The following is a 16,082-nucleotide window of genomic DNA, read 5'->3' as shown; positions in this document are numbered from 1 at the left end:
ACTGGAGGAGGAATTGAGTATTTACACACACAACTCAGACAGATTGACCTCTCTGTGCCCATTTCAGTTCTGCCCAAACCCATGTCATCCTCAACTCACACTGTAGGAAGGAAAGAAATCAAGAAGACAGTTTTCAAAGGTCAGCATAGTTCAAGGGAACAATCCAAATACTGATTGACTCAGATTCACAACCTGATCTCTAGCAACGCCAGACCACACTGCAAGCAACATGAAAGGTGCAGGAGAAACATGGAGTTGCTCCACCTGCGTTCCATGAGTGTTCAAGCAATGCAGATGGTATAATCTAGGGGCCCCCACTGGTGCTTGTGCAATTCCTGTCTCATATTCTAAGCTGGTTTCTAGACCAAGTCATCTTAAGAAAGTAGTGTGTGTGTGTGTGTGTGTGTGTGTATTCACGTGCACATGCTTGTGTGACTTTCATGATGTGGTACAATGTTATATTTGAGTAGTCATGCTTGCCTATCTATAAAATTTATTGTAGTTATTATCATTTTTAGTGTATACTATATCTACCTATTTATAATTTGCTCACTTAACCTTTTTCCTTTATTACTAGTTTTGAATAATCTGATTTGTGTGTGTGTGTGTGTTAACTATTTCTTGTGTCTGGTATTTCTTTAGGGAATTTTTGATTTATAGTTTTCATCAACCTTGAAAAAAAAGTTCCAGTTAGCTCTTTAGTTTGTTTCTTTTTGTGAGAGAGGACTCAAATTATGCAGGTGTTACATTGTTTAAAATTGGTTTTAGTGTTGGTCTTAAGGCCTGTTTTATTTAGTAATTTATTTTCAATACTTGTATTGCTATTTCACCAATTTTGTTCTTTTGGTTTTGTCTACATGTCTAATCTCACTAACTTTCTTCTAGTGTAGTTTTTATATCTCACATTTCATAGCATTTACCTCTAAGTATTCAGTTTTGACTTAACATATATCTTTCAGATTATTTAAACATATGCAATAAAATTATAATAATGATTTTATTGTCTGTTTGATAATTTTATATATACAGCCAGTTCTGTCTTGATTTTCCATCACTGATTCCTCTCTTCATTATCAATCCCAGTTCCTTTAAATGTCTGGTTATCATCCACTGGAGTCTAGTTTCAGTGACTTTATTTTCTCAAATCCTGGAGGTTTTTCAAATTGTTATGAGTCCTCTCAAGATTCATTCTTAAATATAATTGAATCACAGGAAATCACATAGCTTCAATTTTAGAATTTACATTTACAACTTTTTAAAGAAAGAATCATAGCAGAGTATAATCTAGGAATAGACATTTAAAACAACTGAAGCTGCTAAGTGTCTAGTAGACTGTGATGTGTTTTAGTCAGAAAGGTGACACATTCTATTTTTAGCCCATGTGAATGGCAGATAGTGATGAATTCTGGTGGTTATTTCCACATCACTCATTTCTGGTCTGCCTATGTTGATTGGATACTCTGAAACTCTCTTGAGTTTCTCTGTGCAATCCTTTCCTCTATGGTGGTATGTTCTATAACCTCTCAGCCATCTTGCTCTCTCATGATTCTTATCTGTCTATTCTCAAGGCAAGAAATCACTGTGTTTCATCTGGGTTCATCTCCCTGAGGTATGATCTGAACAAAGCTCACACTATGCCAGGACTCACTCCATTTGCTTCCTACCCTTTGGGACTTACTGTCTTCATTGCTTTGTAGTCAGTATCTTGAAAGCTACTGCTTTATGTTTTATGTTTGCTTGTTTTTATTCGTCCCAAGTGGAAATGGAGATCTTGCCCTGTGATTCATCGGAAGGGTGCCTTCTTTTTCTTAAAAGTTGTTAAATAGACAGAAGGTTCTGTTTTGAAGCTGGTCTCTGGGTAATTTTATAGTAACATTACAATATTTATCTTCTACCCTTAAAAACTGTATAAATATGAAGGTGTTTGTAACATGCCCTAACTGAAGAAATCAAGGTACAAAGAGTGATGTGTAGGTACTAAGATGATGCTCCTAGTGTGTGTGTGTGTGATGGGGCAGGACGGAGAGTCTTGAAGACTGTATCAACTCAAAAAAGTGACTCCCAGATGCAGGACACAGAGAGCCAAACCTTTGCTAGGGAACCTCCTCTGTTGGACCCTTTATACCATAGCAAGCCTCAGCCACTCCCTCGTACAAACAGTGATCTTTTGTGGTAGAAAGAAACCGAAGGATACAGGTTTGATTCTGAAAGAAGGCTTTCCTCCCGAGCCTCCCGAGAGCCACAAGAAGGTATTGAAAATGACAACCTTCTGATTTTACACATGTGATCTACATTCATCTTATAGACTGATATGTTTTCCTTCCTCAGTTGTAAGATAACTTATTTTCCCTGATTTTCTTTATTTTCACTCTTTTCCAGTATGTGACAGGCTTCCAGTTCACAGCTAAATTATTACCTTTTTTTTTTTTTTTTTTTTTTTTTTTTTTTTTTTTTTTTTTGGTTTTTCGAGACAGGGTTTCTCTGTATAGCCCTGGCTGTCCTGGAACTCACTTTGTAGACCAGGCTGGCCTCGAACTCAGAAATCCGCCTGCCTCTGCCTCCCAAGTGCTGGGATTAAGGCGTGCGCCACCACCGCCCGGCCAAATTATTACCTTTTTGCATCATGTAACAGCTTTTTGTTTAGAACAGATTGTCCAAATTTTGTAGCAGGCTTTCAACTAGGCATGGTTTCTCACAGGGGATATGCAAGCATCATACCCATAGCAGAGGAAACCAAGGCTCAGAGAAATGGCACGTTTTGCCTGGGGGTGGACCCTTGTGTGTGCTGGGAGCTAGATTAGGCTTTCAGAGTTTCCGAATGTCTAAGTTTTTTTAGTTTGGCAGACAGGAGCCTGAAGTCGTAAATGTAGGTCAAGCCAAGTGGTAGTCACACTGAAGAGTTAGTTCCTTGACTCCTGAGTAAGATCAATTACAGGGTAAGTTTCTATGTCTCCACATTAGGTTCATTTGATCTTTTTACTTGATTTCAATTTTACAGTATATATATATATATATATATATATATATATATATATATACACACACACACACACACATATATATACATACACATATATGTATATGTATATATGTACTGAAAGAAGGCTTTCCTCCCAAGCATACATACACACACACACACACACACACATTTCCACATTTGAGTATGCTTATTTATAATGTTTATTGATAGTGCACACAAGATCTTTAGACAGGTAATAGTATGTAATGTCAGATACTTAATATGTAAATCCTGTTTTGTTCCAGGTGTTCCCTATGTACTTAACTTTTTAAAATTGAAATAGCATGTATTAGTCATTATGTATAACAAACATTATATTTAACCTTTCAAATCTTGGTGAAAAACTACATTTAATACATAACCATATGTGTGTGTGTGTGTGTGTGTGTGTGTGAGAGAGAGAGAGAGAGAGAGAGAGAGAGAGAGAGAGAGAGAGAGAGAGAGAGAGAGGAGAGAGAAGGCAATCACTATAATAGAATGGTAAGTTCAGAAGTAAATACCTTATATGGATGTATTTACTTAGTTTTTATAACTTTTCAGTAAGAATTACTTTTATCCTTATTTTGTATTTGTGGAATCTGAGGTCTAGAGACAAAACTTTGCTATCATAAAGCATGACGACCCTTTTCTTAGAGCTTAAAAATGTCAGTGAATGCTGTGGTCCTGAGACTTGAAGCTTAGATGTTCAAGTATAGAGAGTTGACTTAGAGTGATGGGGGCCACAGATTAGCATACCATGAACACTGGCTTCATGCCAGATACATGCCAGGAGCTAGCACTTGCCAATTAAACAGACCGCAAGGTATTCATTTTCCCATTTCACAGATGAGGAAACCAACAAGAGAAATTGATTGGAAGTGAAATCCAGCTTAGACCAGCTTTGACTATCTGCATCTTAGCTTTCCTTTCCCCTTAGTTTTGGGGCACTCTATACACTCTTCAAAGCAAAAAGTTCTTAGGAAGCTAGGACCATAGCACACAGAATCTCATCCATTGAGGAGGAGCCAGGTTGTGTGGGCTTCCTCACCCATCCTTGAACATCCCCAGGAAGAGTCTGTTTTCTCCTCCTCTAACTAGGATAAAGAATAATGAAGGAAGCTATAGTATAAGTGACAGCACCAAGCTATTATAATTGAGTTCAAAGAGAAAAAAAGGACAGGAAGGAGTGAGGAAGCAAGCAAGGCAGAAAAGGTAAGATCATGATTGAGCAGGCTACTCTCTGAATACTAGCTTTATTATAACATGGTAGCATTAGCAGCTTCTCTTTCACAGGGCTACATGGAGGATTCAATCAATGGTTCTCAGGCCAATTCTTAGGCCCAGGGAGACCACCTAGAGCCTTTTCTCATCTTACACATTGGAGAGCTCTCTGAGTAAGCCACCTTTTAGAGAACAAGTTTACCTGTGGTCCTCTTAATATGGGATTAATTAGAGTCTCCCAGGGCTACAAGATATTGCCTTTCCTGACATGAGATCTCTACTCTAATATGTACAGATCTAGACTAACAGATCCTATAGACTGACCTGAAAGCCCATGGATCAGTAAGTGGCTCTGTGGCAAGGGAGGGCTAAACATGCATGGTGATGACAGGCATCCTAATGAAATGTCTTCAGACCCAGAGGTCCTCTGGAAACTCTCCCTACTACTTTGACTTAAGTTTAGCTGTAGTTTTTTGTATTTGTTTTCTTTTCCTATTTTCTTTATTCTTCTTTATATATTTTCTATTTTCCTTCCTTCTTTACTTTCTCCTTTTCTTCTCTTTGTTTCTTTCTTTCCTTTTCCCTCCCTCCCTCCCTCCCTCCCTCCTTCCTTCCTTCCTTCCTTCCTTCCTTCCTTCCTTCCTTCCTTCCTTCCTTCCTTCCTCCCTTTGTTCCTTTCTCCCCTTCTTCCTTCCCTCCCTCCCTTCCCTTTAACACTCCTGGAGCAGTAAGTCTATTCAATCACAGAGACCCTGGCACATTCTTCTACAGGATTTGATAGGTGATTTTGGATGATGAACTTATCAGGCTAGAAAGAGACAAAGAAATAGATCAATGGATAGTAGACAAGGTGGGAAAGGAAAGAAGGAAGGAAGAAGAATGGAGATAAAAGTAGGGAAGGGTAGTTAAGGGAAAGATGCAGAAGACAGAGCATGAAAGAGGACAGAGAAGCAGAGGGCATGGGGGAAGGAGAAGATGGAAAGGGAAGAAAAAAGGAAGGAGGAAGAGGCAGAAGGAACAAGAGTTCTGGGGTAGTCTCTAAGACCTTTTGGTCAGTGCATGTCCCTGAGCTGGTGGAGATGTTCACCTCTCACCACTGGGAGCTTGCAAATAAATACCTCTGGGTAGGAGCAGATATCTGTAAACACAGCTGAGGAATTGAAAGTCAGGTTCTTCAAGGGTATCGACTTGTCAAAATCACACCACAGCTGCGGATTAAAAAAAAAAAAAGAAGAAGAAAAACAACAACAAAAAACAAAAAGACACAGGAACAACAGTCAGTGTGAGTGTTGGGAGTGGATCATTGTGCTAACTGCTGCTGGCTTTCAGCCAAAAGCCAAGGGCAGGAGGGACTAGAGGGGCTTGCCTGCCAAGAGGAGGCACTGGATCAGAAAAAGCTTTTACAAGCTAGTCACGAAACTAGGTTAAGATGGCTGTTTGCCCTGTCACTTTGGGACACTGGATTGTGTTTGTGGGGCACAGAAAAGAGTTGAATAGTGGGGGAAGAGGCCTGGGTGATTTCATTGCCTGTCTCCAGATCCAAAGTTGGGAGAGTTTAAGGGACCTGAATGGACACATTTTCTTGAAAGGCTCTTAAGGCTGGAGTGCTGTGCATCTTCCAGGGCAGATGTTTCTGTTGGAGGCATTCCAGTGTCACAACTGCCAGGTGTAAACCTTCTCTGTGCCAAACACTTTATTCAAAAAGCCCACAATCCTCTTGGGAGGTGCCTGCTGTTGTTATCCCCAGTTTACAACTGAGAAATATGAGACTCTGAGAAGTAAAGTAACTTGACCAGGGCCGCCACTCCGGTGATGTGTAGAGCTGAGAATCGAGCGCCAGTCTATCTGACTCCAAAGCCTCCTAGCCTCCTGCTACACCCGTGACGTAGTGATCTCAACCTAAAGCCATCTGAGTCTTTTCCAAATGCTGTCCCCCAGCAAATCTACCTCATTAAGAATTCAAATCCTGGCTACCACTTCATTTCATGTGGATCAGCAACTTCTATGCATGCATCTATTTCAATCAACTCACATTTATACAACACTCATCAGATGACCACGTCATGGCATGATGGTTTTTCATTTATCTGTCCCTTTGACTCTCTTATAACAAGGTCAACTATAGAGCTTAAACAGTGAGCTAGAGGCAGTCTGAATCTCCAAGTCGATGACAACAACTGGAAAAGTATACAGTTTGGGTCACTGAATGCTCAGGAACCCAAAGGCACAATGATACTTTTATCCACAAGATGATGCTTCAAATAAACTGTTTCTACATGCCAAGGTTATGACCAGGGTTAGATCAAGCATTTTTTGAAACCTAGCTGCCTGGGCCACAGACAACACGGACTGTACACGTACAGAAAATACCTGTTACTCTTATGGTCTGACTATACAGAGAAAATGAAGCCATTGAAATGTGGGTCATCAAATTAAAAACAACCATGTATATTATGGCAGTTGGAGTTTCATCTGAGTTCTATGTGCCCCAACACATAGGAGCCTTTAGAAGGTCATTGACAAAACAGTCAACCTTTCTGAAATGCAGTTTCCTCATCTGTCAAATGTGGAGAATAATACCCACCTGTTGTACATAGTAGGTACTCAATAAGTGATAGCTCTTTCAGTTTCATTTCTCCATAGTCCCTTCTTCCCAGAGATATATTTTACCATATTAGATGAGCATGGGTCATGGAGTCAGACAGACCTTATTAGTAAGTTATTTCATATCTCTGAGCCTCAGTTGCTTCAGCCGTAAAGTGGGGATAAATGAGACTTACCTCATAGGGTTTATGTGGGTTATTAAGTATGAAAAAGATGTGACAGTGTTCCTTCAGTGCATGGCACATAGCACGTAAATCCTGGTACTTAATACATAAATGACAATTTTATTTACCATTATAAATTATTGGCCACTGTCAATATAGAAACTGAAGGCCTACAAAGGTCCTTTGGAACAATTCACCTCCCCTGTTGGGTTAACGGTAGCTTCCCCATAGCAAAACACATAGGTCTGATGGGGGTCATTGTTTTGTTCCTGAACTTGGGGCTGACTGGAACATAATAATAAGGTACCAAGGCAGGGCAGTGCAAGAAGTTGCTGGTTCTCTAAGCTCTTGATTCTGGACTCTATAGTAGACACCACAGGGCTGAGGGGCTTGGTGGATGCTTACAATATTTAGGACAGCTCCCAGGAAGTTGATCAAGATGGAAGCAAAGATGATGACGTTGCGGGCCAGATAGGTCTCATTAATCCAACAGCAGGTTTTGCGGAGGATGAGGGGCAGACACTTATAGTCTTCTGCTGTGGTGATGAGGACCAGGGCAGAGTGCAGCATGATCAGGATGGAGAACTGGATAGTCATAGGCATCAGCCTGCAGAAAACACAGAATGTGAGTCATATGGGCACAGTCCACCCCATCCCCACCCAACGGCCCTGGCAACCTTGCTAGAGTTCTTTCTTCACCCTTCACCACCCTCTGTACAGTTCCTATGTAAGAAACGTTCGTTTTCCCCTTCTTTTCTCCCCTTATCTTTCACCCTTCCTTCCTTCCTTCCTTCCTTCCTTCCTTCCTTCCTTCCTTCCTTCCTTCCTTCCTTCCTTCCTTCCTTCCTTCCTGTCTTTTTTGCTGCTTTATTTCTTTCAACTATCTATCTATCTATCTATCTATCTATCTATCTATCTATCTATCTATCATCTATCTATCTCTATCCATCGTTCTAGTATGAGTATTTATGTGTGGTATACATGAAGTTTGTATGTTCATTTTCATGCTTGTATGTGCAAATGTGTGGTATGTGGTTATAGATGTCTGCATATGTGTGTGGAGGGCAGAGGCTGAAATCAGATGTCTTCCTTGACCACTTTCTACCTATGTATTGCAAATCTCTGCCTTACCTATTCACTTATTCCAAGTAGCTAGGTTGCTCTGGGAATGGCTTGCTTCTGCTTCTTCCCACTGAGTGCTAGAATTATGGTGTCTTGCCATTCCCAGCTGGCATTTGCCATTGCTGGGGATCTGAACTTGTCTTCACTCATACTTGCATGGTAACTACTTTACCCTCTGTGCAACATCCCCTTTTATAGGCTATCTGCTGCTAAGATACTACACCATAGTGTTTCATCAGTCATTACTCTAGCTGTGGGAGATGCCCACCATATCCTTTTCCCTTTCATGGTGGGTTTTATGATTCTTTCTTTCTCATTCTATGCTCCTACTCATAAATCAACTTAGTATTCAGTTGGGTTAATGATTACTATGGTTTGCATGGAACATATTTTCTGTCATTAGATCTATAGGTAGGAGGTGTAGTTTAGGGAAAGAGTAAGTGTTCACTCTTAAGTTGTCAACAGTTCTTCTAAGTTTATACCATAGGTCCAAGATCTCATGAGACCTTTGTCCAACAGGGGAGCCTGTGTCTATTGCAAACTCTACAAGGTGTCAAGATGTTGCCATCATCAGAAGAATCTATTGGTAATTTTCTGTCTTGGGAAGCATTTTCTATCACTTTCTCTCCTTGTCAACAATTCATCACCAAGAATGAATACTGTCCTTGGGGCTGGATCCCTTGTCCTCTGTTTTATGGCTGTTTGTGATCTCTTCTATTCTTACTTCCCAGCCAGCAAATTGTTGTAAGTTATTAAAGGGTGCTTTTATAGAAGTGGCCAGAGAGTTTCTGTTTTCTACTAAAATTGTCTACTTTAAGATCTTCCATATGCTAGTACTTTGTACAACTGTGTTTTCTGACTCTATCTCTTACCCTCTTTCTGCCTGAATGATGACTGATCTCTATGTGTCAGCACTATGCCCGCCCCCCTTTTTTCCCCTCCCGACAAGTGTTTAAAGCTCACAGGGAGGTAGTTATCATGGGTAATTCAGTTGATGAGTGTTGAAGCTAGAACTTAAAGTCCTTGCTGCTATTCTAATCACTTTGGAGAGTGATGTGCTCCTGTTTCCTTTGACTTCTGAGGTTTATAATGATATGTATTTTTCAATAAGTTTTCTTCTCATGCATAGAGTAGATACCAGAACCAAATCATATCTTCAATACTACCTAGGGGATTGTAACCTAGAGAATATGGATATAAAAATGACAAGATATCATGATATGCTGTGATCCATAACAAGTCATAAACAGCTATCATTTGGAAAGCAAGAAAGGTAACCCAGGGAGGCTTCAAAAAGTCGTTAATATTTGAGCTTGTCCATGTAGGATAGATTTTTTTCTTGTAGTGTAGGCACAATCAAGAATATTATCAAGAATATTATCAAGGTAGCAGAAGAACAGAGCTGCCAGTGTGTTTGGAGTTTGCTAATGACCTGTCTTAGTTGGGCTCATTATTGCTGTAATAAAACACCATGACCAAAAGTAAGTTGGGGAGGGTTTATTTGCTTTATCCTTCCACATCACTGTCCATCACTGGAGGAAGTCAGGGCAGGAACTCATACAAGGCAGTAACCTCAAGGTAAGAGCTTATACAGAGGCCATGCAGGGATGCTGCTTACTGCCTTGCTCATCATAGCTTGATCAGTTGGATAGAACCCAGGAACAGCAGCTTAGGGAATGGTGCCACCCACAATGGGACAGGCCCTTCCCCATCAATCACTAATTAAGAAAATTAAGATTGCTTATAGCCAGATCTTTTGAAGGCATTTCCTCAAATGTGATTTCTATCTCTCGAATGAGTCTAGCCTGTATCAAGTTGGTATAAAACCTGCCATCTGAAGTTGCAAGGCTGTGAAGCTGGACAGAAGTTGCTGTGCAGAAGAAGCTCATAGGGAAGGTCCTCTAGTCAGACATGTCTATTTGAAAACCAACTGAAGAATTGCGTAGGAGAAGATCTGGACAGTGAAGACAGGACTCAGCAATGGAAGCATGCACGGAAGTAAGGTTCAGGGAAAGCTGTGGGGACAATATCCTTAGTACTATGTGGGTCTGCATAGGGCCATGAAACACGGGATGACATTGACTTAATCATCTTAACTGGGTAAGCATAGGAAATGCAATGATTAGAGGAAAGTTAAACATTTGGTATATGTTTGCAAATATGTTGGAATGTGGTCAGCTACACTTGCCATGGTATCTGGTGGGGGACGAGGTGCGACAAGAAATTTACAGAAAGGGAGTAACCAGAAACATCAGCTCTCTCTGTTACTAGACTTGGGATTATAGTCAGTGTTCAAATAAGCTACCCCTTCTCCATAAGCCAATCAAATCAGCTACATTAACAATGAAATGTAGAAAACTATTCAATGTGGCCACACAGGGAAGAGACCTACTGACCCCTACCCCCAGCCTAAGTCCGTCTTTGGAGTCTAAAAAGTAAGGCTGAAGTTTAAGTGAGGGTCAGAGTTAATATATGTAAGCTGCCATCATTGTCTTTGTCTGGGAGATGCCTTCCATGGCTCAGGCTTTATGCTGTCTCTTCCAGCGTTAGGTTCCTGGGGAAATTCTGCTCTCTTGGGGTCCAATATTTCAGTATTCTCATCTCCAAAGGTGGGGATCCAAAAGTCTCTGCACAATATTTTTTGTGCTTGCTGGACTGCTTGCACTTTTATATGATTAATGAAGAAGAAGGCTGGGAAATGATAGTATGGCAGCCTTGGCTATTTCTTAGAATTTTAAAAATTATACTTTTGAGTTTATGGATCTCCTTTACAAGGAATTTCCATAGGAATTCTAGATAGGTACAGCAGACTTGTGGAGCAGCAAGTTTCTTGAGAGCTCGAGGCACATGGTGCTTCCCCTGCCAATGGGCTGAAGAGACACTTCCGAGAAGAATATGGTGCTCATTCACACCCAGCAAAGACATATGAAGAATGCCGGTGGATCACTTTGTCAGGTGACTCCTCAAGAGAAGAAGCTGAGTGCTCAGCTAGCTTGTCTCAATGAGATGATGTAGCTGCTGAGATTAAGCATGAGCTGTGTCCCAGGGTGACAGAGACATAAACTGAGAAGAGCAAGTGTTACAGATGCCCAGGAAATCAAAGTCTTAAGTGACAACTACTGCAGGGTCTATTTAGGAACAGGAAGAATGGCTCTTGGCTTTGTAGTCTGGGCTGTATAATCCTGCCTGACTATACTAGTACTGCTTCTGCAGGGACTTTAATGGGGTATGCCTATTCATTCTATAGGATTAAGCTTTACTTTCATGTTCTGCCATGACCCAAGAAATATATATGCATGTACAGGTGTTCAGTGAACAGTTATTGACATGGGTGTTCTGGGTATATAGTGAATGACCTTGCTATCTTCAACAGCACATTAGACAAAGGACTTTCTGCCCCTGGTCCCAAGTGTGGCATGTATGCTTGTGTTCTCTTCAGAGAAGGGCAATGTTCTCCTTTCACACTGATGGTCATGTCGTACACGTGTTTCCCTGTATCAGAACAGAGGTCTTGCACTGGAGTTTGAAGACAGTTCTCAGGGAGAGAGCAAACCTACAGACCACATGGTTTCTTGGCTTCGTCTCTCCCAGCTGTCAGCACAGATTTGCATAGTCTTTTGTTCGGAAATCTATACAGGCAATGCTTTGGGATTCATTTCACTATTGTGCTTTGCATTCAGAGGGCAGGCAGTCAGGAGGGCACTTTGAAGATTATAGGTAAGGGTTTTCACAGAAAGCCACCTAGATGTGCAAATGTCCTAAGTGATATTGTTATGGATTTGCTGAGTAAGGGGAAATGACTTGAAAGATGGGCAGAGTCGTTCTGGCATGAGACAAAAACCTCCTGTGTTTGAACTTGTTTCAAAATGAGAACCTGTGCCTCTCAGCCTCCAAGGAGTTAACTAGATATTCTGAGCATCATTTAAAAAAACCTACAAAAATGGATTTTTTTTTTAGCTGTATTTTAAAGAAGTCTCTAAGGTTAAATAGAGTAATAAAAGCAGGCAACAGACACATTCTATTTCTCTTTGTGGTGAAGTTTTTTGGATATTAAAGGTATTTAAAGATATGTAAGAAGAGTATTGACAATAGGACAGGCTTTTTCAGCTGGGAACTGGAGCTATGTATAAAATTCCTCTGAGAGTCTTTGCTCCAGCCCCTCAGTACTCACTTGTTTCTGCACACATAAACATTATAGCATCAGACTGCAAATTCCATCTAATTATAGAGCCATTCAGGCATCCAGGGGTTCTGAATTTGCTTTTGTATTGTTGCTGAATATGAGGCAAGGAAACCTTTCATTTCTGAAACCGAGTCTCAAAGAGAATGACAAGGGATTTGTAAACAGCTCTATCTGAGTCCTCTCTAGAATTAAGGTCTAATTATTCTCTGAAGTCTGCATTTAAAATACAGATTGGGTTGGTAGTACACTGTGACATTTGCTGGAGAGGCCAGATCAGTGCAGAGGAGTGAATGACCCACAGCAGCCTGTAGTTCAGTAGGGTTCAGAACCTTAGATCAAACGCAAAGAGTACACTTGTATGACACTTCAGAATCTGCAAAGAGCTGGTGGCACGTTTGATACTGAGGCAACTCAGAGTGGTCAGCATTCTTAGCTCTTTCAAAAGATGTGTATTATGTGGTTAGGGAAGTCGAAAGGAGCCTGAATCCCCCCAAATGGACATGGTTGATTTACATGTGGCAGTCCTCAGAATGGGACACTATTATGCTCATTCTTGATACTATCTTTAAAATATCTATTTTGTTTTTAATTGTGTGTGTGTGTGTGTGTGTGTGTGTGTACATGGTGCAGGTAAAACTCCAGAAGAGAGCTTTAGAGATCCCTTGGAGCTGGAGTCACAGGTGATTGAGAGTTGCCCAACATAGGTGCTGGGGGCCAACTTTGAGTCTTATGCAAATGCAGTATGTGTTCCTCCCTGCTAAGCAGACGTTCTACCCCTCATAATCTCCATTCTGTAGATGAGGAAACTTAAGTGTCAAAGAAGCTAAATACCAAGTATAATACAGATTGATGTTTCATTGAAAATGGTCAAATCAATAATTTCCAATCTTCCTACTCTTCCTCTCTAGCTCAATGTTTTCTTTCCCTCCCTCCCCCTCTCTAGTTTTTTTCTTTCTTTATATTTCATTAAAAGAATACACACAGTTTCTATATTCTTAAAAGGCATTTAAAGATATTTTCTAGTCTTTCTTTAGTTTATCTTTCTGGGAAAGGAACATCTGGGAACATGCAAGCACTAAAACAAAGATCTGGGCTAGTACAGTCTGCCTTTGCCAGGGTCTATTAATTTTTTTCTTCAAGGACAAGGCTGTGGCCATATGAGAAAAGATTACTTCATCTCTTAAAATAATCATTACATAAGTATAAAGGAGTAGTGCCCATTGTGTGCCATCGCAAAGCATCAATCAGTAGCAACATCTGTTGGAGGGAAACCAGCACACACTAAAGGAAGCTTTGCTGTCTTAAAGGTGAGTGAGCCATTCACTTCTCACAGTATGAGGGATTCCTGGTAAGAGGTCAGTTTGGCAATCTTTTCCATGGTCATGTATTCCTAGTCACTAAAAAATTGAGGTGATAATGGTGGCTGTATTGCAGTTATAAGATGCATTTGGAAGCCAAGATCAGGGACTCCTTCTGTTCAGCTGCTGAGAAAGTTCCAGGTGTTTTCTCCAATCTAAGAAGACAGGATATCAAACCTGGCTTCCTTTCCTGCTCTTTCTCAGGTCTTTCCATCAGATGATGTGGTTGTGTCTCCTATTTGTGCTGATCCCATTCTTTGAGGTACAGTTTCTTACCCATTAATTAACTCACTAGGGATTGGAAGATGGTGCTTTTTTTTGGTATATCATTTACTTTTTTTTTTTTTTAAAGCTGGAATACTTTATATGATGTTTCTTCTCTTTGGTTGTGTGGTTTATTTTTGTGGTACAGTTTGTATAGAGGAGATGGAAAGTGTTTCTCATTTTGCATCTGCTTCTGCTTTTAAAATACATTGTGAACTTACAAAACTCAATCAATGTAATTTCTAGGCTTTTATTGAAGTTCTAGGCTTAGTAGTTATTCATTCTAATGCTAGAACTCCCCCATCTTATGACATTGGTAGCCTTTTAAGAGACTTTTGATGCCTTCTAATATGACTCTAACAATGTCTAAAGTTTTGTTTTGTTTTGTTTTGTTTTCAGAGCAAAGTATTCCGGTCTTATTTATCAGTCAGGGTTCTCCAGAAGAAGAGAAAAAAATTAAGTGATTGTAATAGGAGTTTCATTAGATTGCCTTACAGTAGGTGTGGTGGTTTGAATATGCTTGGCTCATGGGAAGTGACACTATTAGGAGGTGTGGCCTTATTAGAGGAAGTTGTTCTATTGGAGGCCTTGTTGGAGGACGTGTGTCACTGTGGAGGTAGACTCTGGAGGTCTCCTCCTATGCTCAGGCTCCACCCAATGCTGAAGAGAGACCCTCCTCCTGGATAGTTGCCTGCTGGCTGCCTTCCAATCAAGAGGTAGAACTCTTGGATCCTCCAGCACTGTGTCTGTTTGGATATTGCCATGTTTCCTGCCACGATGATAATGGACTGAACCTCTGAAACTGTAAGTCATCCCTAATTAAAGCTTTCCCTTATAATATTTGCCTTGGTCATGGTGTCTATTCACAGCAATGGAAACCCTAACTCAGACAATAAGCAAGGGTGGACTGTTCCACAGTGGATCTTTATGTATTGGAAAACCAGTGTAATCATTATCTGCTTAACCAATGAACTGTTCAGAATAATAGGAATCAATGGTGCAGTCCTGGATAGGGGTTAGCCTGGGATACCCTAAAAAGTTCAAGTTCATGTTCAAAGACTAGAGAATCTGGGGTCTAAGATCCATAGCAGCAGGAATAAACACACCACTCTACAACAATCAAAGATATGGTAATATGAGTTGGCTCTTTCTGCTTTTCATTTGATGTGGCTCACAGTATTGTCTATTAGATGGTGTGGCTTATATTCAGCGTGAATCTTCTCTAGTCATTCTGCCAACCCACATGCCAGTCATCTCAGGAAACACTCTCATAGACACACCAAGAAAAGTGCTTTTCTAATTTCCTTTAAATTGATGTCTTTAAAACAAATCAATAGACAAACAATATCACCGTCACAAGGCTTGCCTTGTATAGTTCCTGCCATAGCCTTTGTTAGGAATACTTGCTCTGGAACTAGACATTCTGTGTTTGAACTAAAGCTATAATATTTCAAATGAGAAACCCATTTCAGCACTCTGAGCCTTAAGCCTCTCTCAAGCTCATCACAGAGAGTTTTTGAGTTTTTATATTTAAAGTGTTTTTAAGTGACTGGTCAACATGTGTTTGTAGTGTTGACTTTCAAATTTGCTGACCTAGAAGTGATACTATACGTATGAAGGAATCATGTGAACAAACAATCAAGGGATTGAGACTCTTATAATTTAATGCTTTCTGAAATCATGGGTGCAATGTTCAATGGGAATACAGACTATTCCAGTTTGGCTATTATTAATATTGGGAAAGATTTTAGCTTAGGCAGAGTGTTAAGAATATTATGCATAGTAAGGTAATCCAAGTAGACACAGAATTGTTAAGCACCTGGGTCTACGTTGTGGACCCAGTCATGTTAAACTCTCAACCTTTGAACAGATCAGATGGATGGCTCCAGGTAAGGGCTCATCACCTCACAGAGATGTTTTCAGCTGCTATCTTAGTCCTTTTGTACTTACCTCGAAGAAGGAAGCAAACTTTGAATTGCAGTGATAAACAGAAGAACGATAAATGCACAGACCAAGTTTGACTTGAATACTTCATCCCTCATTTGAGAATACTGTAATTTTAAAAAAGTAGAATCAGTTGCTTTGTAGCAGAGTTTAAGTTTTGGAGGAGATAAATTTCATTAATTTGAGGTTAAGAAAAACAAAGACACAAACAACTAAACAAACAA

The 16,082-nt window shown here is 40.2% G+C and overlaps 1 protein-coding gene across 3 annotated transcripts in view; it reads right to left on the bottom strand.

The window, feature by feature from the left end:
* Positions 1 to 16,082, bottom strand: part of Adcy8 (adenylate cyclase 8) — a 218,216-nt gene that overhangs the window by 40,039 nt on the left and 162,095 nt on the right. For 2 of the 3 annotated variants that reach the window (XM_021183269.3, XM_021183267.3), the window contains 3 exons: positions 15,865 to 15,965; positions 7,393 to 7,594; positions 5,338 to 5,427 (listed from right to left, as the gene is read on the bottom strand). In XM_021183269.3, the coding sequence (XP_021038928.1) occupies positions 5,338 to 5,427; positions 7,393 to 7,594; positions 15,865 to 15,965 (393 nt within the window). The remainder of the gene's footprint in view (positions 1 to 5,337; positions 5,428 to 7,392; positions 7,595 to 15,864; positions 15,966 to 16,082) is intronic. The other variant, XM_021183268.3, reaches the window with a different exon arrangement.

Source organism: Mus caroli, unplaced genomic scaffold (assembly GCF_978045245.1).
Source record: "Mus caroli unplaced genomic scaffold, Mus_caroli_1 scaffold_16, whole genome shotgun sequence".
Classification (NCBI taxonomy): domain Eukaryota; kingdom Metazoa; phylum Chordata; class Mammalia; order Rodentia; family Muridae; genus Mus; species Mus caroli.
This window is presented reverse-complemented; position numbering and strand designations above follow the sequence as displayed.